We start from the raw sequence: 26,617 nt of genomic DNA, 5'->3' as shown, positions 1-26,617 counted from the left end.
TTTAAAGTCCATCCTTTTGGACAACAATTGATGGATTTCTAACAGCCCACCGGCTCTGTGAGTGGCTTTGATCTGCTTCTAACTCTGCCTCGAAAAGAATTCTCTTCTTGCTCTGTGTCATGAAGAAAGGAACTGTTATAGGATTTGTCATTTTCTCTCTTTCATTCTCGAGTTCCCAAGTTACAACTGTTGGTGGCAATTTGTTTACTACTTCATCTGCAGCAGACAAACATCCATCTCCCCATGAAGCAGATAGTAATGACAATCCAATGAAGCAGATATCATATGATGGATTCATCTTCTTTGGCTGGACAACGAGTTTCATGACCATTTTCTCAATCGGCCACTTATTAACTCTCGAAGCTGTTTGTTTTGCAGCAGCAACTAATGTCTCTGGGGATTTGAACAATCCAGCTCTTAACTTATTCTTGCACATATTCTTATCACTTGCGCATAGATTGAGCTGATTAATTCTTGCGATGAAATCATCAATCCATGTTCCGAAATCGAGGCATTTGAATTGATGTGGATTCCATTCTTGAGGAATATCTCCTCTGTTCAATGTTTCTATGATCTTCTGGTGTTTCTGTGTTAAGCAGTCTCCATTCTGTAATGTCTCAATTATCTCGTTTACATCGGATAATATTTGTTCTCTTGTTTCTTTGAGGAAATTGATTTCATCGGAAATTGCTGTTGCAATCAAATTATCTTGGTTTGAAAGTTGACTCGAATCTGATAATGGAGATGATTCGAGTTTCTCTTTCAATTGGTCAAGTAATGCTTTGATAAACAATGATTGTTTCTCTTTCATGCTCCTTGAAACTTGGCCAGCCATAGCGCTCAAAATTGACTGAATTGTTTCGTTTCCGAGTTGAACAAATAAGAATTTTCCTGAAGCGCGAGGAAGATATAAAACTTCCGGAGATTCATCAGCAGGTAATGAATCAACCCAATTCTTGAATTCTTCTTGTGATTTACACGTTGGATTTCCATATATTTCTGCACCATCTTTCAAAATCAAATTGGCCAAATTTTGAAGACTTCTTGAGTCAGAAGAAACATCAACTCTTCCGCCATAAGCGCACATGGAAACTAAGAACTTCAATGACTCCCAAGGAATTGTTTCTGTCTTAGAAAGCCATCTGAAACCAACTTGAGTTGCAAAATTCAAGTCAGAAGTGTTAAATTCGTAAATCTTTGACCATCCAAGTGGAGCAAATCTCAGTCTTTCAACAATAACAGCATGCAACCACAAGAAATTAATAACTAATTGTTTGTGAGGTGATTCCGGCCACTGGAAATTGGACAATCTCTTTAGATTTGCCCTTATTCCTGTTGCTGGTTCGAAAACAATGACTCTACAAGCTCTAAACGTGTTACTTCCAACTTTTGGATTGATTTCTGAAGTCATGAAGAGTCTGAAACCATTTGATGGGTTCATTTGTTGAACATTCTTTACAAATGTTCGAACCCAAAATGGAGCCAAATGTACGTTCTTTACAATCACCCAGTTTCCTTTTGCTGCTGCTTGTTGAACAGCTTTTTCGATGTTTGAATAAGTATCAGGAGCGCCAACAGCAACACTCACAACCTTTTGACCTGTTTCTTTAGCTGCTTCCGCTTCAACTTTCTCTGATGGATCGTGTCCGGCGGCAGAAACTAAAAGAAGAGGAGTTGTTGGTGGTAAATTTTTGGCGGTTTGAGAAATATCGAGAGGAGGAGTGTCCAAAATATCGTAATCAAAGGCATTCCTGATGAACATGTTGCAGGCAGCAACAATTCTGTCTTGCCTCTGTCTCCTGATGATGGCTAATACTTTAAGTGAAGTGACCGCTTTGTGATCTGAAGTTCCCAAAACTGACAAAACTTCTTGAGGAATTTCTGTTTCTGGGGAATCTTTCGCGAGCCATTTCGTAAAGATTGGATCGTTAATTGAGCTGAGGAATGATGGTTCCTTGCCTCCGACGTTTGTTCCTCTCAATGCGATGTTATATAGACTGTCATCGACATTGATTCCTTTGTGTTCCAACAAAATTTGGCTGAATCTGAAACCGAAAACAGTTACGTGTCTGTTCAACAAAGAATAGGACACTTGGATGAACAGTTCTTTGGTCATTTGGTCTATCAATAGCTCTGGAGGAATGTTTGAGTCAATAACTTTATCGAAAACTCTCCAGAAGAAATTAAGAGAGAACTGATACAAAAAGTGAACTGAACACATATCTCTCAAAGCCAAATAAAGAGAAGTAGCAACTTCAGCAACAGGAGAGAATTGTTCTGAAGTCTTTCCTATCTCCTGGAGTGTCTTTCTTGTCTCGTTCGCTTTCTGCTCGATAGAAATCGACTCGTTTTTGATGTCTTCAAGTAAATGCAACAAATTATCATCTTCCAAAATTTCTCCTTTCGTTTTACTGAAGACATCTAACATGTCGTTTTCGAGTTTAGAAAGAGAAACTTGCATTGTACTTAATGATTGATGCAATTCCTGTCTCCTGCTCTCTATGTCTGGCAACTTGACTTGCAATAATCTTGTCAAGCATTGAGCTTTTAATGAAAGTGAAGTGACCGAGAAATTGATCAAATTTGTGAGTGAAGCAATTGAAGGATTTGGATTGAAATCTGTATCTCTTGTTACAATGAACAATTTGAAAGATGAAGAGATATCAATTTCATTTCTCTTCAAATCCATTAATATTCTTCCTCCAACTTTTCTGAATTCATGAGATAAAACAGGAAGAATTAATTGATCCATTTGTTCGCCATCTTCAATTAAAAGTGTTGTTCCGAATCTCAAACAACTTTCCAAATGCTTCGGGAACTTGGAATCGACAAAACTTGTTTTGATGATTTTGTCGAATGTGTTCAAAATGAATTGTGTTGCTTGTCCGGCTGGATCAACAATGAAAGGAATTCTTGTTGATTGGCTATCAAGAACAATAGCATTTTGAATACAAAGGTCATCTTGAGGAAGTTCTTTTTTACTCCATTCGATCAATTTATTTGGATTTGCCATGAAATTGACGAAATTAAATTCTTCGTTGTATTTAATTCCGTTTTCAGACAAAATGGACATCCATCTATACATGGAATCAATTCTATGCTGTTGGTCTAAGTATCCACAATAAGAAACAAATGCAGATGATAATATAGAATGACCAATTAAGTTGTCAAAATCACTCTGAAAAGTGACATTTCTTTCATTCCATCTTTGAGTTTCACTTGTCAAACTTTCCAAGAGATGCTGAGCTCTGTCGAGTTTGATTTGTACTTGTTCTGCTTCTTTGCGATATGTATCACATTGGCTTGTTAACTGTTGGTATTCCAAAGTGATTCTTCTCAAAGATTTTTCGAGTAAACGAATTGTTTGAGACATTTCGTCATGTTTCTTTTGCAATTCGTTTGCTTCTTCTTCCAAAGCACTTACTCTGTTCCTTAATGGCTCTGTCTGCTCGACAATGTCTAAATATCTAAGATTTGCATCCAACCATTTGAACAAAGGTCCACAAGCCTTAGAAGCTCTGTCTGCTTTTTCATAAGTTAAATCTGTTGCAGAAATCATTTGTTTTGCACGTTTTATGGCTGTTGCTTGGCTTGCGTCGACTTTGAAATCAACAACAGACTTGATGAATGTTGATTCTGATATGGATTTCTGGATAGAAGACCAATCTGTCGTTCTATTGCCTAAAAGTGTCAAAACCGCCGCCAAAGTATTTTTGACAACATCCGGAGGTTGTTTGAATCTTCTTATTTCATCTAAATTGGATTTCTTGATGTTCTGGACGGAATTGGCTGCTTCTGCGATAAGAGGAGCAATTGCATCAAGTTCTGCTTGTGCGGAACTCTTGTCTTTATTGATAATTGCTGTTTTTTCATCAAGTTGGACTTTGATTTTTTCAGCTTCGGTTTGTTTTTGTTTTGTTGTTTCTTTGTCTTTGATGATTTCTTCCAATTTTTGTTCAGCTTTGACTTCTGATTCCTTGAGAATGACTTTCTTCTTTTCTAGTTCAACGCCCATTCTCTTTACTTCGCTTTGTGTTTCTTTGAGTTTCTGCAAACCTTTGCTTAAATGTTCTTTATCTGTTTGGATATTTTTAGATTTTTCTTTGTAGATTTTACAATATTGTTCAATAAACTCAAAGAAATATCTTGGAGAAACATAATTAGTGTTCTGCAAACTACTGGAAATATCAACTGAATCCTGATGTATTTTAATTAATGTTTCAATGATGTTTTCATCAGTTTTCAGTTCATTTTGTTTGATAATTTTGTTGGCGAAGTATTTAAGGGAATCATTCGACCAAGCACCGATCCAATTGATGTTGCAAGTAGCGAACAATGATGGGAACTGTATGGATTTCAAGTTCATATCGATTTTACTTGAATTCGATGTGAAAATGATATGTAAATTATTTCGAACTTTGTCAACGAAATAATTGTAAACATCGTCATCATTTTCAACCATTTGTCCATTGATTCTTGCGACATCTTTAACACTGGCAATTAAAGATTGAAGTTCATCACCTTGGTACAAGCCAGGAATTGAACTTTCCGTCAGCAAAACGTTCAATCTTTCAGTGAAAATTGGCAAAATCAAATCAGTATCTTTGACAATTAAACAAACACTTGTTTCAAGGCATTTCTTGAGTACTCTTCTCAAGTCTTGATCTAAGTCATTAATTGTGTATTCTCTGTGTATTCTTAACCTGAAAACAGGTAACTCGAAACACCAAGAAACAAAGTTTGTCATTGAAATTTTTCCTGTTCCACTTAAACCAACCAAAAGTTGATGTCCTCCTGGTTCTAGTAATCTCCTTTCAATGCGTACGAACTCATCAATTGCTTCTCCGAAGTATATCATCTCGTTTGATGAATTTTCGTCGCAAAATTCTTTCATTTTCTTTACCAATTTTTCTAAAATTTCTTCTTTAGAAAATGGTTTGTAATGTCCATCCATTAATCTTGTATAAACAACGTCCTTATCGAATAGATCGTTGTTTGTACTAGAAAAGTTTTTGATGATTGTTGATTGGAGTAGTTGTTTGACAGTTTCTTTTTCGTCACTTTTTTCCAATCTGTCAGAAAAGATTCTCAAACCTTCATAATACAAAACATGAGAAGGATCAATCATTGCGTTGTTGTTGAACGCGTAAATGTAAGAATTCAACCATGAAATGATATCTCTCATGTTTACATTGTAATGGATGATTTCTGAAGCCCTGAAATGATCTTTGTAATCGAAATAAAACTCACAAATTGTTTTTGATGTCGATTCTTTTTCAGGAACTTCTTTGGAATCAATCAAATTAGAGATAATTGTTTGTGTCTCTTCTTTCGAAGGATGATTGATATAGAAAACAGCTGCATGTCTTAAGAATCTCTCTGATAACTTGACACGGCCATATTCAGTTGGTAAACAGCAAACACCGACTAAACTGATGAGTTCTAATTGAATCCATTCGCGTTTTATCGGATGCCAGAAACCGTTTGACTCCAAAATTTGTCTGAGAAACTCAACAACTCTTTGTGTTCCGTATTTGTCGAGATTTGGTAAATTCATGTCATTGCAAATGAAAACTAAGAATGTGTTCGATTTCTTAGGCTTCATTTTAATCGATGACGATGTCTTGATGTAAACACAAAATTGTTCAAATGTTCTCAACAAGAAATCAATTGATGAAACATTTGAAAGGTTTACATTTATCGTTTCGATATCGGCGTAATTTTGGAGGGCTGATTTATAGATAGATCGCTTACCGATTCCGCTGTGACCTGTTAATACCAAAGGTCTTCCACCAATGAATGAAAGGTTGATGACTTGTTTCTCGACTTCGTTTTGCGATGTTGGAACGAAATCTTCCAAAATCTTTGGCAAATTTTGGGATTCAACAGAAACAAAATCACGTGTTTCGAAAGACAAATAATTTGTAAGCAAAGAACCACGAGGACAATATCCACTGAATTGGTTATGCAGCAAATTATCCAAATCCTTTCTGATTTCATTAGTAAATGGAAGAGCGAAAGCCCAAAACGCAGAATAAATAACACTTTGTTGTAACAAAACATCATTATTTGATTGTCGGAAACATAAAACAAAAGCACTTTTGATCAGTGAAAAGAAGGTAGAAATCAAAGAACTCAATGGAATCTCCATGACACTCTTTGTTTGGTATTTCTGATAGAATTGTTCGCAAACAGAAATTGTTTGTGAAATTAGCGGTTTGACGATATTTGTAAACTCATTTTGTAAATTCAACATGTCAGGAATTGCAATATCCATGAATTCTGAGTGCAAAATGTGGTCTTGTTTGATGATGACATCTTTCTGGAGCTGTGATATGTAATAGTGAATAATTTTGTTGTTTGTCAATGTGTTTTGTGAGAAGAAAACAATTCCACAACGAGAAACAGTTGCAGGAGTTGCGAAATTCAAATTTGCGACTTCGAAAACAACTCTTACATTTGGCGGCAAAGAAATTCTTTCACCATTTGGAAGTGTCAACAATTTGTTATCATCAAGAACTGAGTTCAAGTTTTCTACCCATTCAGGATCAACATCACCATCGAAAACAATCCAATGACGCTTTGACATTTCACCTCTTTGGTCATTAACAATTGTTCTCAATATTCTCGTGAAGACACCATCAGTCCATTCTCTTGTTACGCTGTCTAATGTACCGAACAATGTCTCTTTGGAAACTGATTTTGGATTGATTACGTAACATTCACTCTCTTTGTTCTCCAAAAGTGACAAAACTTTCAATAAAACCGTTCTTGCACTTGTTTTTCCTGTTCCTGAAGGGCCAACTAACATGAAGCCGTGGTTGATCTGTTGTATGTAGTACAACTGGATGATTTTATTGAGCCAAACATCGGAGCAAATCCATCCCATTTTTTCGGATTCTTCTTTGAGAGAATTGATGAGTAATTCTTGGTTGATGTCTTCAGGAGTAACACCTGGGAACACGTCATTGATCAATTGTTTGAGTTTGATTAAATCTTGTGTCAATAATTTCGGATACAATGTGTTGACAATTGAAGAAATTAACAATTTAGATTCGATTTCTTGTGACAAATTGTTTGTATTGTTAATTCTTATTAATTGTCCAGCATTCGCCAAAACATACTTCATCGCTCTGAGTCCGAAATCATAGTGTGTCTGGTTAGTAAGTGCTTCTTTCGCCATTTGGAATAATGTGACAAATTTCGGTGCCAAAACTTCAGCACTTGAAAATCCTTGTGAGAAAAGAAGAACTTCTGTGATGAGTTCTGTATCTGGTTTGTTCATTGCCATTGTTCTGAACAATTGCTTGAGGTTGTCAGGGAGTTCAACACGTCCTGCGTATCCTGGATTCATTGTGATGAAAATTCCGATGTTTTCCTTGATTGTTGTTTGTTTTCCGAGGATTTCGATCGTTGACAAACCTGATTTCAAACCAACTTGTATTGTCTGTATCTGTTGGCTGACAGCGGAAAGCATCTGTTCATCCAATCTGTTGAATTCATCGAAACATCCCCATGATCCGCACTGACACAAACCGACAAAAATTCTTCCCATCGCTTTGAAATCGAATGTTTCATCGCAATTGAAGACTAAAACATGTCTTCCGAGGTGATGTCCCATATTTTTGACTGTTTCTGTCTTTCCTGTACCTGCAGGACCAAATGGAGATCCTCCTAATTTGGCATGTAAAGCTTGAGCTAATGTCAAATAAACTTTATCTGTCAAAGGAGTTCTGACTAAGAAAGGACACATTCCTAAATACTCGAAACCATAAAGGAATGATGCATCACCGATCTTGGCTTCAACTTGAGAATTATTTGTCGCGTAAAACCTCAAATACCTCGTCCAATTGAAATCATCAGTTGACTTCACTTCTGACAGTTTACGTGACAGATTTCTTTGATGAACTGCTTCAGTAATTATTTGCTGAACAGTATGTCTTGCGATATTAGAAAGATCAGTGAAAACTAATTGACTTAACAGTGAAATAAATTTAATTATTTCTTCTGCTATCGATTTGTTTTCATTTTGTTGTATTTTTTCTTCTGTTATCATTGTTGTTACAATGCAGAAGCACAGCAAAACAATTTGTGCTGGATTGGATTCAATGAAACTCTTTAAATTCTCAATATTCATGTTGTTCTTCCATATGTCTTTGAAGATTTGTAAACTATTGAATAATTGAGAAGACAAAGAAATTTTCATTTCATTTTCCAAATCCAACAACATCTTGTAAACAGCGTTTTCAATAGAAACAGGTGTTAACAAGTCCACAGTTTCTCCTTCATTGCAAGAGATCTGTGTAATTTGTTTGTTCTCTGTTTTAACTTGGTGTAATCCTTCGAACATTTTTGAGAAATGTTTCTGGATTTCGTTGATTTGTGATGATTTGCCAATGATTTCCAAAAGATCTTCATCGCCTATGAAGAAGAATCTCGGGAAATATGATCTTTGCTTCTCCAAGTAATCACTTAACTCTTTCTGCAACTGTAGGAAATTGTCATTTAGCGTTTGAAGAGTTACATCGATGTTTGGAATCGTTAAAATTTGAATGACAATTTTGAGTTGCTGTGCTTGTTTTGTCAGTTTTATGAATTCTTTTTCATTCCTCTTGAAAGAAGTGGTCGCTTTGGCCAATATCTGTCTGATATCACTGGAATTGAAAACACCTTCCAAATAAATGAATCTCCGTTGAACGTCGAGCCAATCATCTAATGAAACTTGTAATTGGTTCAATTTAGTGGTCCATGATGTAGCTTGTTCTCTAAATACGTTGAAGAATGGTGAGGTTTGCATGGTTCCAAGGAAATTCAAGTGATCTGAAATGGTCGACATAATAACATCCCATGATTTGATGATTTGGATGTTCTCGTTGTAATTGCTGAACTCGAACTCCAAAGTGTTCCATGAAGTATTGAGTTTTTCGAGGTATTGATGCAATGAAAATTCGCCTTGAGCATTTCTCGTGATTTCTGCAATGAATTCCTGGTTCTTTTCGAGATCAAAGTCGTAGATCTCTTGAAGTGTGATCTTTTCAATGTCAATTGTTTTATTAAATTTCTGACCAATTAAGCTCCAGTGTCTTGTAATGATGGCTGGAGATTTGAGGCCTTCTAATATTGGATAAATCTTCAAAATCTTCTTCAAATTGTCCTGGTAGTACTCCCATGGCTCGTAATTTTTAACATTTTGTTCCATGGCTTGCATTTTCTCGTTCAAACCGATGATCTTTGACTTGAATTCTTGCGGAACGAATGTTGAGAAAGAAACAGCGAATAAACTTTGCAACTTTCCATAAATTGTTGCCAAATTATTCCAAACGTTCTTAATTTCTTTGAGGTCGCCGATCATTCCATCTAATTCTGCAGGAACAACAACTTGGAGGCCAATAGATTCTCTTGCAGCTGAAAGTTCCTCCCATTGAGATTTTAATTTTGAAAACGCTGTTTCAAATGTACTCAATCCCTTAAGAGCCTTCTCAGGAACAATAGAACCTTTGATTGGTCTGACTTTTTCCCATTGCATCTGCAATACTTTGACATTATTTTTCATTGTATCAGTTTCTGAATCGACAGTAGCACAAATTGACTGTCTATTTGTATCGATTTCATCTTTTCTCTTATTATAAAGAGCAATGAAATCGAGGAAATTGGTTTTGAAGGGTTGATATTCTTCAATTCTGCAGTATTTGGTTGTTTCATCCAAATATGGGATCAATGCCTGGTATTCAGCCAAATTTTTGCCTGCATCCTTGAATTTTCTTAAGAACTGTGCAATTTCTTTTGCATTTGACGTCTTTGAGTTCTCAATTACGTCTTTAGAGCCTTTGATTTCCATTGAGATGTCTTTGATGATCTCTCTGGCGTGTTTTCTTAAGTTCTTGGCGATTTCTTTGTGCCATTCCGCCAATCTTTCAACAATTAGTGGCTGTAACTTAGTTGAATCGATAGCGACGACGCCAAAATTCTCCTTTGGATTCATCTTTTTGACGTTCTGATAAACAGAAACTAAATTACTTAAGAAAGTTGTCCAATTTTGAATGGAATTCTCATAATTGATCATTCCTGGTTCATTGGAGAAGAAGAATTGGAAGTTTCTCCATTGATTTACTGCTTTACTTACAGTAGAAGACAACTTTTCCAGGTGATTATAAATTATATCAACTGGTTTTGTCTGAACAATGTCATCAAATGTAAGGAAATCGATCTGTGGAATGAAATTATTCATTGTCTCTGTGAACATTCTGTTCAAAATTGGATGAATTTGGTCATAATGTGGTGAAAAAGTAATTTGATTAGAAGAAGACAATGATAACTTGATGACAATGGACTCAACATTTGGTAACATTTGGTTGTTGGCCAATTTTTCATCCCAAATTGTGAAAGTTTTTTCGATTTTGACTTTGAGCAACTCAGAAATCTGTTTTCTGATGTTTTCGCAGTACAAATCTCTGTTTTGGAACTTAGTTGATGTAAACAATTGATCGACCAAAGCCAAAATTTCACCGAGATATTCCTTAATTTGCTGAGAATCTTCGGATTGGCTGATTTTCTTGATGAAAGAATCAATTGATTCGTTGATTCTTCTATATTTGGCCAAGTTTGTCTTGAAAACAACAACTGATTGGGCAAATCCTTTAATAAAATCATCCAAATCAGGAGCATTCCATTGTTTCTTCCATCCTGACTCAAGATAATTATATATTTCGGATAGATAGTCAGCAGAAAAAGCAATTGTATCTTGATCAATCACTTCTATAATGGAATTCCACATAATAATTGCTTCATTGAGTTGGATGTACTTATTATAGTTCTTTAGCATCACTTCTATATTCTCAGCGGCTGCTTGGTCGAATGATAAACCGAGTTGTTTTGCAGTTCTATATGTGTTTAAGGTATTTGCAATGGTTTGGGAGTATTTACATGATAAAGAAGGCTTTCCATTACGCTTCTCTATAGTAAATAATGACTGGTTAAGGGTTTCTGGCTTGTTATGGAACATTGTAATAAATTTAGATGAATCATTCTCTTTTGCAATGTCACTTTCGATCTTGTGGACATTTATTGATAAGGTCTGGCATATATTGGCGTTCTCCCAGTTGTCTCCGACCACGTCAACGAGCATTTGTTTAAATCTGTTAAGCCTGGCTTCGATTCTCTTAATAATAATGAGACGGGCGCCATCTGTGGTTGTTCCTTTTTGGTATAGATAAGTATAAATGTTCTGCTTTGAGATATTAATGAGATCTTTTTTAAGAATATCGATTTGTCCTTCAATAAGTGATACGAAATCGAATTGGTTCTTACGTAGATACGATTGGATTGTGGGTTGGCGGATGAGTTCTTTGTATTGGACAAAAATTTCTTGCATCTCGAATAAATCTTTAATATTTGAGATCATTGTTGAGATTACTTGAGCAACTTGGGATTCTACTGACTCAACAGCTTGATTATATTCATAAATAACAACATTTCTCTTATGAATTCCTTCTTTTGTCAATTCAAACGTAATGTTGTCACTTAATTTCTCGAAAGCTGATTGTAACTTTAATTTCATATCATTTGTTGCGACTTCTGGATGTTTATTTAATGTATCAAGGAAATTATGATAATGTTCTTTTGAATCTTTTAATTGTTTCATGAATCTTGTGATACTTTTACCTTTGTTCTCTAAATCCATGTTTTCTTCCTTCAATTCGTGCATGTATTTGGAAGAATTCAACTTATCAATAATAATTTTGTTTTGTTCGTTCCAAATCTTAATTATTTCATGAGTATTCATTGCTATAAGCTGGAAATCATCGATATTCTTTCTGAGAAGATCTGATTTTGATATGACTTTCAATAAATTTTTCATAATTTCTTTGTTAAGCAATGAAAAGAGCTGTAAAGATCTGAAATCAAATAAACTTTCACCAAGTATTCTATCAGAAAGGAATTCTGTTGATCTGACAATGACTTCGTTTAATTGATCCAAATCAGTGATATTATCAAAAATATTGTACTCAAATTCGCTTAGACAGACTGAAAATGGATAGATAATTTCGTAAAGTCCATTTGCTTCTGTTTTAATTTTGATTAAATTTGATGGAAATTTCTTTCTGTGATTTTTGATAAAATCTGGTAGAGTTGAGTTAGATAGCTTTTCTGATTGTTGAATTATTTGTTCAATTCTCGATGAAATCAATGGCCAGAAGCTTAATTCTTCTTGAATGTTATCAAAAGTCTGATTTTGGCTATCACGTAGAATTGAATCGACGTTTAGTTCCCAGTTTTCGATTGATGTAAGTATTAATGATTCTTGTTCAGGTGTTAATTGATTTGAATCTCCGATTTGAAAATATTTCTCTTCTATGTCGAGAACCGGTTCAGGAAACTTCGTATTGCTTCGGCATCTGTTCATTGAGATGTTGCTCACTGATAAATTGTTATATAAATCTACTTGAAGTGAATCTTCATCATTTGTAGAGTTTTGAAGTAAGGGTAAAAACAACCTTCCTACAATGCTGTGCATTACAGAAAGTAATGCTTCTGATGAAATTGGTAAAACTGTGAGCGTTGCAAGATAATTTGATTTATATAGCTTCTCAGAGCTTTTATTACAAAACAAAACTGGTCCACCTGTATTCTCTAAAGCGTGTACAACTACAAGGTGATCCGTTTGTTGAATAAGAATGTATTGTTTTGCCGGATCAGTAATGAATTTTTCCAATATTGGAGAAAAATCCTTCAGCTCAGTAATAACTTGATTTTTATCAATCTTAAAGAGCTGACATACCGTTGGAGCTAAGTGCTCAATTAGCTCCTGCGGTAAAAGCAAAGACATTCAACTAAAATTTTATTATATTTTTGACAATTGTCAAAAATAAGGAATATTTACGTGTCAAAATAGTATTATTTTTGTCAATGTTAGCATTAATATTATACTATGTCAGCCTTATTCTAATTGCTTTTATCATATACTTACAGATCAGAGTGGTCAAAATGATAACAGATTTTGAAACGAAATACTTAAATCCATTAGATGCAAGCAAAAATTTATCAACTACAGAAAGGCCAACCCTAATTGCATATTTTGCAGTCATCATCTCGGTATTGTTTAATATTAGTTATCTTTGGCCAGTTTTACTCCTCGAACTTGCCTCCGGAATTTCATTTTATTATTATGTCGCAGATATTTACTCATGGTTTGAACCCAGGTATCTATTTCGCGACCTTAACAAAATGAAGTATCGTCATTCCATGTTACTTTTAACAAATTGTTTGGCCGGATTAATAGCCATCCTTGTACTCATCTTTAGGAAATAAAATCGTTATTATCATGTTGTATTTAAATAAAAACTTATAATTGTTCCTTAAATTCTTAAAAAAAATACTGAGATTTTCAGAATTTCCATGAATAACATAATGATAACCTAAAAAGTGTATGTATACCGAAAATAAAGTTTATAGAACAAACAAAAAATATGAGAGAAATACAGAAAAATTAACTTACTAAAATTGATCTGGAAAATAGATCCATTGGAAGGCTGATTGGCAATGATTCACTTTCTTCATCTGAAGAAGAAACAAATTTCTCAATCTGGATATTGCCGTTCTTAATGATTGCAACAGCTGCCATGTTATTTAATTCGCAATAATTGGAAGCGGAGAAAACTGTGAGGCAAACAGTACGTCCATCCTGGTCAACAAGAGATGCATGATATCCATCTGCACATGGTTCGTGAGCTCTGATTATTGAATTCAATTGATTATCTTTCAAGAATTGAATTGTCTTAATCAGAGAATAATTTTCGCCTAAACCGCGCTCTGATGGGCTTGTTAATTGGCCAGACTCAAGATTTCTTGGATCTCCCCAAACAAGGTCTGTCGCAATTATATTATCAGAGCTCTTTTCGATTTGAAAACGATCGATGTTACGGATATCATCTAATGCATAAATATGGGATGAAATGCCACCATGGACAGCAAAGATTCTGTTTGGGAGAATGGCAGCAAGTGGGAGGTACGGAAATGTGCCAGTAATCATCTCAAACACTAGATCTCCTTCGATTTCGCCGAGTCTCTGGTTGCACTCTTCATAAAATCCATAGTTTTTGCAAATTTCTATAAATTCATGATTTCCTCTGATTAATGTAACAAACTTTGGATATAGTAATTTAAGGGAAATCAAGTAAAGAATTGTTTCCAGTGAGTTGCATCCACGGTCAACGTAATCTCCCAAAAATAGATACTTAAGGCTTTGACTTGGATGACCGTATTTTCTCATTATATAAATGAGATCGTTAAAGTTTCCATGGAGATCACCAACCACGATGAAATTTCCAGCCAAGTTTTCTACAATGTTTTCTTCCTTTGATAATAATGTCTGAAATTCTTCACATAAGTATTCTATGTCTTCAAGATTTGGAAGTGAACTTGTTTTAAGTTGTAGGGAATGCTCTAAATTACAAAGAGTTTCTTCTACAAGGTCAATATCAACCATTGATATTCTGTTGTAAAAAAGTGCCAATAATTCATTTAAGAATTACTTTTGTGAAGTTTATTGCGATTCAATTTTACCCTCATTTGAATAGTTGAATTGAGAAATAAAAAGACAAATGCAGGAAAAATGTATAGTATTTTAATACAGTAATAATAAAATCCTCAGAGAATTTCAAGTATTGAAAAACATAAAAATAATCCTCTCAAATTATAATTCAATTGACAAAAAATATTCAGGGTTAACGTTGTAACTTTGATAAGTGCACAATCACTAGAAATATCATGAGGATAGTACGTAAAATTTTTAATCTCATCGGTTTTATGTCACACATAATTGTTTTACATCAGATATGAATGATTATATTAACTGTCTAAATTGATTATTTCCATTTTATTTTTGGCCAAAATTTTCGGGCCAACAAAAAAAAATTGAATATGAGTGGATATGAAAATTGTCCCATATCAAGCCAAATTAGATATTTCATAAAAGTTAAAATTTCAAAACCAATCAACTCAAACGATTGTTAATTTGGTATATAAAGTTGATATTATTTTGTTCTGTAATATACAGAAATTCATCAAAAGTGACAGCTCTCAATTTTTTGACATTTGTAAATTCTAAATTGAATGAGAAAAATGAAATAATACTAAGCATAATACAATATTCTAGATTTAATTATAATTAGGAAAAAGTTAGTTTTGAGAGTACTTTTCATAGGCATATAGAATGAAATCTTCTGAAAAATAATATCACATAAACTCATATTATTTTCTAATATATAACTATTTTATATAAAAATCAAATTCAATGATCTTAAAAGCGAAGGATAAACCTCAAAATTTACGAATATAATGAGTGGGAATATAATGCTTATCTATCATAAAACCATATGAAATATTAATTTTTGCTTTACGCCTAATTTTTGACGACAATTAGCAAAAATGTTAAATGTTAACACTCAGTCCATTTGAATATGAAAAAGAAAATTGACTTTGATTAAATGTTTTTATTTATCATGCAATTCTTCTTGCGACCAAAGATTTGAATAAAATTTCAAAAAATAAGATAGCTTAAAAAATAATATACGGTAGTGTTTACTAATATATGAATAGTATATAAATTCTATTAAAATGGATTTGATCCAAAAAAATATATAAAATTTGATCATAAATAAAATCGTTTTAAATTACTTCTTCATTTAAATTATAACAATTATTTTTGGTTTTATATTTTTTTGGATCAAATCCATTTTAATAGAATTTATATACTATTCATCTATTAGTCTAGGGCTGTACAAAATCGAGAAAAACATTGCCGTGCGGTAATATAGGGTCAAAAAAATCGCGCCTCGGCGGCTCCGCCGCCTCGGCACTATTAAGTGCGCATTATATTTAATATGTCCTTCTTTTTTTTCTTTTTTCTTCTTCTTTTCCTTTCCTTCTTCCTCTCCTTCCTCTTCTTTCCTTCTCCTTCTCTTTTTACAACAACGTCGAAAATCTTCGAATTTGATTGTTGGAAAAGCATCTATTTCAGATAAAGGATGCCTTTCTCACAGTCAACATACGAGGGTCCTGGCTGAAACGTTCTCAAAAAGCCTGAGATGGTAATTCTCTGATCACTCATAGCTGGGCAGGTAGTCATTGCTGACAATACCTGTCTTTATGCATGCACGCTTTCATGTATATGGGTTTACACTATCAAAGTTAGTATACCTAAGTCGTGTACTGTGGCACTGCGCGCCTCCGTACACAACTTAGCGGTTTTGACACTTTACGAAACCGTTAATGTATATTTTACAACACAAACACAAACACCAACTTAACCTTAAATATTTATAAAGCCGCCAACCACTTCACCTCACTAATGAAAAAATAAACGTTTTCACAAACGACTTCACTAATGTAAAAAATAAACGTTCTCACTTACAAAAGTATTGCAACTCCTCCCATTGCTGTGCTTCACATAACAGCTCATAATCTTCTGACTCACTTTCTTCTTCATATAGGTCAAAATCACTGTCAAAATGAATGTTAGTAAGTTTTGACAAAGCTAATGAAACACGTTTACCGTTTGTATCGTATGCTTGTATAAACTTTCCATTCTTCATTCCTTCATAAACGCTCAAACTAACTTTACCCTTTCTCCCTCGTATCTGATAGAATGTATTTTCACGAGGAACGAAGAACAAATTCTTGAACTCATGACCGTTGTAGTTTGTTATCTCAATAGTTTTCGTCATTTACATCCAAATAAAAATTTTCAGTAAAATAATAAAATAAACTTAAAAATTAATGATATCACCACCCTCACACGTATGAAAACATAGCGCAAAAATAAATTTAGGTGAAGTGGTGAGATCTCACCTCTTTTTTCACCTGTTTTTTCACCCTAGCCGCAAAGCGGCTCTGACCCTTTGGGTCTGTTGAATTCATTACTTTATAACTCTCTTCCTTTCTCCAACTCTTCTAACTTCTTCTTAAGTTCAGCAATGTTGTCCTCATGAAGTTTAATCTTTCTCAAAATTCCTTCTTTATCTAATGGTTGCTTTATCTTTCTAAACTGAACTCTACCATCCTTCATAGTATGAACGTAAAAACCTTCTGGAACCGCTCCTGATTTAATGTATTCTACCAAAAATTTTTGTTTCATTGCTTCAGTGACTTTAGTCGTCATTTTACTCTAAATAAAATGTTCAAATAAAATAAAACTAACATTATTTTTTCAGTAAGGAAACGCAGGAGTTTTACGATTTATTTGAGGAGTAGGTTCTGGTTTAAATGTTGGAGTCGGTTTTGGAGTTGACTTTTGAACAGGAGTTTGTACTTTCATAGGTTCAGGAGTCATTGAAGGTGTTGTTTGTGAAGGCGTTGGTTTTGACGTTGGTTTTGGCGATGGTGTCGGAGTTTGTTCAAATTCAGCTACTTCAGTATTATTTATAACATTTGCTTTGTTTCTTTTCAACATCATTACTGCTCCTGCTGTAGCTAGCAAACCTAGTGGGAGACCATATCTTATATAAGGACTTGACCAAATGCTATTTTTGACAGGAGCTGGTGGAACACCTAACCTTGGTGAACTGCTCTTTGCCATTGTGCAGCTCGTAAGAAATATTCAATAGGTGCTCCATAATCGTTTGGTAAAGTTTGTTTCATAGATGGTGAAGGTTCACGAGAGCTTGATGAAGAACTCATTTATAAGCTTTAAAAATAAACGTTCATCCTTTATTCCTCACTGTCGTCCGTAGCTAAGTTATAGTCATCTAATCTTATTATGGGGATTCCATTAGCACGCACTGAATGGCAAAGCAACAATCCCTCATAAATCCAATAAGTGGCTTTGGTACATTTTCAGTTGCTAGTTCAATAGGTCCTTTAACAGACAATTTGTATGTTATTGGAGCAGTAGATGTTTGACCTTGCTGGAAGCAAAAGTCCACTTCTGTTGGAAAACCACATAAGAAATGTGTGTTGTCATAGCTATCCCATTTATGTTCCACACTACCATCATCCACCAATGACCTCATAACATCTTCATTAAATCCTATCATATCATTGTTTGTATTGCAGGCGTTCGCAACCATTTCATAAAATACAGGTCCATATGATTTTTCAGGTTCTGCAGGCATATTTCCATAAGCTCCCATGGAAAGCTGAAGATATTTAAACTTAGGGTTCTCAAAATTAACATAATAGTTGTCTTTCTTTCTAAATAGTGCCCAAATACTTTTAACATTAATAGGCGTATAAGCTGCTGTAAATGTTGCACTTGAACTATCTGTATTCTTTGAGAATGAACCGTCCATAGGAATCCAATCCATAACTTTAACAGGAAAACATAAAGCCTCGTTTGTATAATGTTCTACAAGTTCTGTATAAATGTTAGGGTCTAAAGAGAATGACTTTGGATGAATGAAACATTCATTAAAATCCATCTTTGTTCGAAATAGTTGCTGGGTTACAGTTGTAATAGTAACTGTTCCACTAGCTTCTACTGCCTTCGTTATCATAGTGAATGGTTCATTCCATGGAACAAATTTATTTGTCGGTGGATTTGAATCTGAAGCAAATGCAACTTTAAGAGTTGGATTGAAAGCAATGATATCATTTACAGATATAGATGTGCATTGTAAGGCGTCGCTACTGAACTTTACTTTAAGCTGAATGTTTCCTGCAAAAGCTGGAATAAATCGAATAGCTTCTAATGGAAGGAATCTTCTAACAGGAATTCTTAAACGAAGCTTAAAATCAAATGATTTTCCTGCTGTAATTGGACCACTAACAATTTGTCCTGTTCTGCATGTTCCCGAATGACTCCATACATCTTCATGTCGAGTCTTTGAGAAAACATCTACTTTCTTTATTTGTTCGGTAGTTTGTGAGTTTGAAGTTATATATGCTTCTTCTCTTGCGTTGTCTTGAGAATATACGATACGACCATTTGCAAGGATTTGATATCCAGCAACTGCATAGAAAGCGTCATCGAAACCAATCCAAAATCCTGGTGGGTTTGTTTTATTGGAACCTGAACCAATTTCTTTATCTACAATAAATTGACCTTCCATTTTATACGTAATGAATGTATTGTAAAGGTCCAACATATTTTCACCAGGAGGTGAGAGATTGAATGTTACCCATGTGTTATCTTTAGCAGTTCCAGGTTGTGATGGAATCTTTGCGTCAGAATATTTTCTATTAGTGTCACCAATTTGAACTGCATTGTCTATGATATCGAAATATGAGCGAATCTGATGAATATGCTCTGCTGGAGTAAATTCGTTTAACTGTTCGTTCTGCATGTATTTACTTCGGATAAAAATATCTATTTACTTCATTATTCTCACTCTTCTTCTTGGCATTCGTGGTGGAAGTTGTTTCTTGACATTTTCAATGAACTGTACATTCTCTTTTGTCTCAACTTCTTTCACTGGCGGGTCAGGATTCTTTGACTCGGTTTGTTTTTCAATGAAATTCACGAACTTTGCAATAAGCTCTTGGTTCGTTATTGAAAGTACATCTGGCTTCTTTTCTTCTGGTTCTATTGACTTTTCAGTTTGAACAGAAGGTTTTATATGGGCTTCGTGGACTTCACCCTTGCCATGCACCTTAATGTTGTCGCTTCTGCATTCGCTAATGGAACCTTTCTTTTTCTTACGTATATTTTACCATCTTTACTCTGACTTACATAATAGAAAGGATGTTGTATTCCTCTTGCGTCATTTAATATAATAGACTCTCGCTCTGATTTTGACAAGCTCATTTTACATCGGTTAAAGTTTTAATTTTGTTTTTTATCTGCAGTCAAATGACTCAGACAAGCCCTACGGACAAGACCCAAGGGGTCATAGATGTTGAAGCATTGAAGAAAGAAATTCGTGAGCAAATTTTATCCGAACTGAAGGAACAAAAACAAGAACAAAAGCCAGAGAGACCAAAGAGAAAACTTAGTGAAAAACAACTAGCTGCATTAGCTGCTGGAAGACAGAAGAACCCACGTTTGCTGGCGAAAAAAGCTAGAGAAGAAGCAAAAGCAAAGGAAGAACAAAAAGCAAAGGAAGCTGAAGCAAAGAAAGAGTAAATGGTTTATTTTTATCCAAACTAAATGTATAGACAAATACCTTTATCTGTTGCGTTCAGTAGTGAAAACCCTGACGTCAAAATAAAGGGGAACAGAGTAACGTTTAAGTTTCCAACAGACTGGATTGTGAACATAAATGAAGAGAAGTACATTGGCATAACATCTATGTATATAACACGTGCTTTCAGAAAGGTTGACTTTATACTTCAAGTCGAGATAGAAAATGACGAACAGTCTTTAAGCGCCCAAAACATTCACATATACAAATACTTTAAAGACGATACAACATTGTTGCAATGTATGATTTCATTTAATGAGATGTTCGAGAAAAAGTTCAATATTGAAGTACAAACTTTACAGCCTTTACGTGAGTTTCTTGCACAACTGAAAGAAGAAGGTAGTCAGCCACAACTTATAGACTTTCATTATGAATTTAATGAAAATGAAGATGGAACTCATGACTGTCAGTTTGTTATATATTCACCATTCAATGAAGTCGCTAAAAAGAAAGAAAATCCATTACGTATAAGGTTTCAAATCTCTGAACCCAATGAAGACTTCAAGAATGTTTTCAATTATGATGCAATACTTCCGAGGAAAAATGAATTTTCAAAGATTGTAACACCTGGCATTTGGGATAGAAAGCAAGCTATATTATATTCAAACTTAAGTAAGGGAGTTGAAAATGAGTTCATTGGTCATACAAGAACTTCACCACTGTCAAATCCTAAGTATTACAAGCTTACTGGCTTCAATCGTGAGTTTTGGATAGACATGTTCTCCACTCATGACCATAAGTGCCCAGTGTTCTTACCTCCAGATGGGAAAGATTGTTTATACATTGAAGCACAATTGTTAAACTCTACAATAGCTGTATTGTAAATGACCACATAGGCTTCGCCCATGCCGCTAGCGGCTTATTTTTATCACAAATGACCTCATTGCTGACAAAAATAAATGACCTCAGAACTTCAACTTACGAATAAAGCTTGTTTTAGTCGTTATTGAAAAGTTGAACTTTTCAGCAAAGCAAGGTTGACATGACTTACATAAGTCGAATGCAATCTCTTGACCATCATAAAGTGCTTTGTAAAGTTTCATTAAACTGAACTCAGAGTCTTTGTCATATGTTCCAACAGGTATGTGAATGTTCTTATCTTCATTGTAATAGCATTGTATAGCTTCAGGAAACATTTCATTAGCGGTTAAAGCAATAACATCTTGCTTCACGCCTTTCATTCTGCAGTGAAATGCAACTTCATTTAAATCATTCGTGAGTAAGTCTATGTAGGTCTTCTTTCCACAGAAAATACTTTTATAAGCTAAACTTTGTTTTCCAGGTGTTATTTCTGCAAAGTCGCTATGAAATTGACCAAGGTTCTTTCCTATAAGTTCTCTACCGTATCTCTTCTTAAACTCTGCTGCAAGCTTTGGGATGTCTTCATTATATAAGTGCATACTGTCGGTATCCTGGTAAAATATTTGAAGACCCATGTCCTCTGCAGTACAGAATACTTCATTCATAATACGTTTTGACATAGACAGAATATTAACACCAAGTGGACAGAAGTTAAAGTGTCTGCAAATGCTTTTCGTTAGCTTGAAAATAGTTTTATCTGAACCATCCAAACCTTCGAACTTCACTATATGGTTGTAATTTCTTATAGCATATCTTATAGCATCTTTGTCATCTACTATGGTTATTTTTGACTCAATAGGAGATAGAATAGTTTTGCCATAAATGCTGTTCAGAATGAGTTTTATAATTTCTTGTAAGGGGTTTTCTTCTTTCTTATACTTTAACCTTAACTCAAACAACTTCTTTACTTCATCTCTTATTCTCATATCTCTGTTTCCATCGTAATAGTATCCTTGCAACACTTCACATTTGACACCTTGATATTTTATGAGGTCTTGTAATGTTATATGGTCAACATACATGAGACAGCAAGTGTTTGAACTTCTTGGAACGTTAAGTTCTGGATTTAGTTCAGGGTCGCAAACTATTAAATGAAAGTGTCTGGGTATACCAATCTCTGTTATCTTAATGAGAACAAAGAAGCCAGACATAAACTTTTCACCAATGGGTTCCTTTTGGTCATCATCGAATAAATGTCTCATGAGATACTCTGTGTTTAACATTTCTTCCTTCAATACTTTTGGAATACCTTCTAAAGTATAAAGTCTTGCTATAGCTGAAGGATATAATGAAACAGTGTCGAAGTCAGCAATGAGTTTCTTTTTGCTCTTTTGTTTCATGTTATCTGACAACATACATCTTCCACCTTGAATGCATCTCGAAATAAATTCTCTTGGTTTATTTGAGAGGTCATAAAGATTTCCATTCGGGAAGTATACTCTGTTCTCAAACAATTTGTTAGCAATTGAACAAATACTAACGTAGTCATAAACGTTTAAATCAAACTCTTTCAATAAGTCATTGCGGAACTTTACAAAACCTTCTCTTAAAATTCTTACATCTTGTTTGCAGTAAAACGTGCTATATTTTTCTAAGTCGAAGTGGTTCTCATCTATTCTGCAACCTTTGATGGAATCTATGTTTTTCATAAATGTATCTGCATCCCGGATAAACTTACATGCTTCAGAAATGACACCAGTTCTGTTGTCATTTGCTAACAAAACACTGCTGTAGTAGTTATATGGAAATACTTCTTTCGGTCCTGTTTGTAAGTTAAACATAGCAGGAAATAGTTTAAGCTTCTTATTTATAACACTGTAAGAGTCTTTTATAATAATTGCCCGTCCTTTATATAAACCAGTTATTTGCATTGTTCGTGAACCTTTAATGATGGGAGTTCCTTTCACTTCTGTCATGTGTCTTAAGATGAAGTTTATGTCATAACTGAGGTTGTGAAAATATATTAAACTCTTGTCAGGGAGTCGTTCCAAAAATTCTGTTGCACAGTTCTGACCCCATATGCTTTCACTCACTGAACCATCTTCACTGTCGTAACATATGTTAAAAGCTTTATGAAAGCCATCAGTACTGCACTCAAAGTCAGCAAAGAAAACGTGCTCAGGAATGAACTTACATTTAGCTTTATTTACTTCTTTTGACTCTGCTTTCTTCTTCAGTTGTACACAATACTTTGGAGCATATGTCAAATCTTTAAATGGTGCAAGGTTCTGTTTATATAAGTCAGTAGTATATGTGAAAAGTTCTCCATAAGAAATAGGTTCAAAATATTTGCACTCCCACAATGTTTTCATAACATCCCATAACGGTGTTGTTCTATCATAACGAACTACATATTTATCTTCTCTCTTTGTATAAATCTTCATTGTTTCTCAATGTTCATTCCACCACAAGCTTTGAGAATTTCTATATAGTTGTGAATGAAATATGTTGTCATTGGTAATCTTTCGTTTAGCATGTAGTGGTCTTCAACAAGAAGTAAGTCAATAGTTCTAACAGTTTCACATTCTTTTGGTATGTATCTCTTTATTTCATTATGTCTTGAGTCATTGAAATAACCAATGGTAACATTAAATGCTATACCTGTTGCGTCAGAAATTTCTTGTACTTTACTTTGAGGAAAGTCTCTAACACGAATGACTTCTCTCATGTGGTCAATAGTTTCTTCATTTACTCCAGCCTGAATGCAAGCATAAACGAAACAATTGTCTTCTGTCATAAGTGCTGCAGTTCTTTTGTTCATTCATTGAAGATTTGGTAGCGCTCAAGATTTATAGGTAATGTGCAAAGATACTTCCAGAACTGACCGCTTCTCTTCTTATAAAACTTCTTTTCACCATTATCTTTCCAAAAGCTTTCTATAAGTGCTGGGTTTCCTGTTTGCTTAAGAGCTTCCAAAATGGCTTTCTGGTCATTTGTCAGTGTGCTTTCATCTCTATATGGTCTCTTTTTTGGTTTGCCTTTCTTTACATCTGACATCGTTAAGCCTTCATATTCTGTTAAATCATACATCTTTATTTCAGTAAGATTCTTTATGTTTGTCAAGAAGAAGTCATAGTGCATTTCAACAATACCTGCAGCATTTGCTTCTATCTCTGATATAAAGTTCTCCTTCAAGAGCTGATGTAGTAATGTTCCAATATTATTGAGGTTTAACGTAGAACATTCATACTTTCCACCAAGTTTATAACATACCATCCATCTTTGTTGTGAGTTTATTTTAATTTTCTCTAAGAGTCTCATGAAAACCTTACCGAAATGTTTGTGTAAGTAGTCTCTGTTTGGTTCATCTAAAGCTTCGATGTTAAAGTCAATGAGTCTATTGCCTGACTTCACATTTCTCTTCCTATTCTCTTCATCTTTCTTTAACCATCTCTCACCTTCTTTTGGTTTGTCGTCAATGGAACGAATGACATCGTTAGCTTTGCGAACTTGTTCTATAGCACTTTTAAACATCTCTCTTCTCTGTTGTTTCAGTGTGTCGTCTCTTCTTCTTGTTTCACCAACGTTTGCATTTGTTATGTCAAACATTTCTCTTCTTACTTCATGAGGTATTGAACGTCTATGATATAAGTCAATAGCAACGTCATTTAAAGGAAATGCTATTGCATGGACTTCGTCCTCGCCGCGTTGCGGCTTTATGAACTCATGAATTCTATCATAACTTATTGCACCATTATAGTCTTTAATGAAGTCAGCGAGTGCTTTTTTGTTTGTTGCGTAATGCTTTGCTACTTCTATATTAGCTTCTGTAAGAAGTTGTTTTATTTCCGAGTGTTCTAACTTAGACAACTTCCGATACATCTTTAGTAGGAAATAAAAAAATATTTTTTTGAAAAAATTAGATTACATTTTTTAAGTTATTTTTCAAAATAATTTAATATTTTTATTTTAATGAAACACATGCAAGATTGCAAGTTCTTTTCATACAATGCTCTCGCTACTGCCATCAAGAATGAGTTCAATGGTGCTTCAAACGTTAATGTTATCTTTAACAAGAAGTTTGTGAAAGAATCTAAGTTTGGTCAGTATGTCAGACCATTAGCTATTGTCATTGACCGCAAACGTTATACTTCACAAGAGTTAGCAGTAGTTTTGAAACAAAAGAGTATCTTCGTGAATGTCAAAGATACTCATTATACTGTTATAAAGAACTCTAACATTGACTTCTTCAGTATTGCTATGAATCTTTCCGAACAGAAAGAATATAAGAAGGGTGAAACAAATGTGAAATATTATCCTTCATCTCTGAAGACAATAACGAACAAAGATGTTATACAGAAATTCTTACCAAAGGTTGAAGAAGCTTCAATTGACATTGACGAAGGAAGTGAAATGGTTGAAGAAATTGACCCTGAAGCTATTTAAGCAAAAATATATTTTTGGTTAGTCTTCATATCGATATTTTACAACAATTCCCCAATGTATAAACTTTTCATACGCTTTTTCATAAGCTTTATATACCTTCAGAAATTTTGCATAATCTTTAGAAGCATTTAGATATTGTTTAAATGCTTTGTATGTCTTCAGAAATTTTGCATAATCTTTTACATGTTGTTCGTTCTCTTCTTCTGTCATGAGTTCCGAATATTCTAAATTCATGTTCTTTCATATGAGATAAAATTTTATAAAAAAATAAAATTAGCTTAGATTTTTTTATTCTTCCTCTTTGAAGTTATCGAAATATTCTGTTATTTTTTCCTTCAGTAATGGTAAGTCTTCTTTGAATGTAAGTATTGTGCAACCTTTGATGTCATAGTGTGTTTGAGGAAGAGTACTTTTGACAATTTCCTTTATTTGCTCATTCGGTGTCATTGAAATCGGTAAGTTTTCACGATAGAACCAGTTTCTGTCAGATTTGTAAATCTTAGCAAGGTCATAAAAGCTTTTGTTGTTTCTTCTGACTAAATGCAACATAACCATATCTCTGTCTTCTTCTTTCTCCAACTCTTCAGTATATATCATATACTTATAACTCTTTTCCTTTCCTTTTGGTACTGAACGCGGTATTCTTTTCTGTATGCTTTTGTCTTTGGATTCAATGACTTCATCTTTTGCTTGAAGTTTCTTTTCCAGCTCTCCACGTTCTTGTCTGTGAAGTTCGTCAAGAAGTTTGTAAATATTCCAAGCATAACGTGGTGAAGCCCACATTGCAACTGCATTTACTAAAAGTCTATGAACATAATATCCTCTCAAACCGTTTGGCAATTTTTTCACGGTTTTCGAATGGAATCTCTTCCCTCGGTTTTCCGAGGGAAGCAATCATATGAGGAAATTCTTCTAAAAGTTCTTTTGCCTGTTGGTTTTCAAACCAATGATATGCTTGCTTTGTAGAACTAAGAGCATTCATTATACTTTGCATTTGGTACATGTCATCTTTGACTGAACGAATGAGTCTCAATTGTTTGTTATACTGTATGTATTCGTATTCTTCATTTATGGCTTCATGAACGATAGCAGTTGTTGTGTTCTCTGTTGTTGACATATCTGTCTTTACATACAAAATAAAAAAATAAATAAAAATAAAATTAGCGTTATTTTTTTCTATCTTTCACAAAAGACCAAAAATAAACGCTTTACATGTATTTTTCAGCAACTTCGTCAAATAATTTTATAGCTTT

The 26,617-nt window shown here is 34.2% G+C and overlaps 7 protein-coding genes and 4 pseudogenes across 11 annotated transcripts, besides 5 other annotated features; 3 read left to right on the top strand and 8 right to left on the bottom strand.

Moving 5' to 3' along the window:
* Position 1: 1 nt before the first annotated feature.
* TVAGG3_0049330 (dynein heavy chain family protein family) lies at positions 2–12,826 on the bottom strand (the record flags this gene model as incomplete). Its single annotated transcript, XM_001310848.2, has 1 exon — positions 2–12,826. The coding sequence occupies one exon, from the start codon at positions 12,824–12,826 to the stop codon at positions 2–4; it is 12,825 nt and encodes a 4,274-aa protein (XP_001310849.2).
* Positions 12,827–12,884: 58 nt separating this feature from the next.
* On the bottom strand, positions 12,885–14,485 carry TVAGG3_0049320 (serine threonine-protein phosphatase family; the record flags this gene model as incomplete). Its single annotated transcript, XM_001310847.1, has 1 exon — positions 13,487–14,485. One exon carries the CDS (start codon positions 14,483–14,485, stop codon positions 13,487–13,489), a length of 999 nt encoding a protein of 332 aa, XP_001310848.1.
* Positions 14,486–15,045: 560 nt separating this feature from the next.
* Positions 15,046–15,082: a mobile genetic element.
* Positions 15,046–15,082: a terminal%2Cinverted (terminal inverted repeat of Banshee-A3 transposon ID:TVAGG3_0049310).
* A 736-nt stretch (positions 15,083–15,818) lies between these two features.
* Positions 15,819–15,965: a mobile genetic element.
* Positions 15,966–16,184: 219 nt separating this feature from the next.
* Positions 16,185–26,617: part of a mobile genetic element that runs on past the window's edge.
* TVAGG3_0049290 (uncharacterized protein) lies at positions 16,404–16,724 on the bottom strand (the record flags this gene model as incomplete). Its single annotated transcript, XM_001310846.1, has 1 exon — positions 16,404–16,724. One exon carries the CDS (start codon positions 16,722–16,724, stop codon positions 16,404–16,406), a length of 321 nt encoding a protein of 106 aa, XP_001310847.1.
* Positions 16,725–16,874: a terminal%2Cinverted (terminal inverted repeat of Maverick-1B transposon ID:TVAGG3_0049190).
* On the bottom strand, positions 17,207–17,676 carry TVAGG3_0049280 (annotated as a pseudogene). The gene has a single exon. A coding segment is annotated over exon 1 (470 nt).
* On the bottom strand, positions 17,862–18,491 carry TVAGG3_0049270 (uncharacterized protein; the record flags this gene model as incomplete). The annotated part of the gene is made up of 1 exon (XM_051220963.1): positions 17,862–18,491. A coding segment is annotated over one exon (630 nt), but the record flags the coding sequence as incomplete, so codon positions are not given.
* TVAGG3_0049260 (uncharacterized protein) lies at positions 19,787–20,059 on the top strand (the record flags this gene model as incomplete). Its single annotated transcript, XM_001310843.1, has 1 exon — positions 19,787–20,059. One exon carries the CDS (start codon positions 19,787–19,789, stop codon positions 20,057–20,059), a length of 273 nt encoding a protein of 90 aa, XP_001310844.1.
* Positions 20,084–20,918, top strand: TVAGG3_0049250 (uncharacterized protein; the record flags this gene model as incomplete). Its single annotated transcript, XM_001310842.2, has 1 exon — positions 20,084–20,918. A coding segment is annotated over one exon (835 nt), but the record flags the coding sequence as incomplete, so codon positions are not given.
* Positions 22,795–23,646, bottom strand: TVAGG3_0049240 (annotated as a pseudogene). Its single transcript has one exon. A coding segment is annotated over exon 1 (852 nt).
* On the bottom strand, positions 23,695–24,800 carry TVAGG3_0049230 (annotated as a pseudogene). The gene has a single exon. A coding segment is annotated over exon 1 (1,106 nt).
* On the top strand, positions 24,891–25,364 carry TVAGG3_0049220 (uncharacterized protein; the record flags this gene model as incomplete). Its single annotated transcript, XM_051220962.1, has 1 exon — positions 24,891–25,364. One exon carries the CDS (start codon positions 24,891–24,893, stop codon positions 25,362–25,364), a length of 474 nt encoding a protein of 157 aa, XP_051105948.1.
* TVAGG3_0049210 lies at positions 25,750–26,481 on the bottom strand (annotated as a pseudogene). Its single transcript has one exon. A coding segment is annotated over exon 1 (732 nt).

Source organism: Trichomonas vaginalis, chromosome IV, assembly GCF_026262505.1.
Source record: "Trichomonas vaginalis G3 chromosome IV, whole genome shotgun sequence".
Lineage (NCBI taxonomy): Eukaryota > Parabasalia > Trichomonadida > Trichomonadidae > Trichomonas > Trichomonas vaginalis.
The sequence above is the reverse complement of the archived record's forward strand: the minus strand, read 5'-3'. Positions and strand labels throughout refer to the sequence as shown.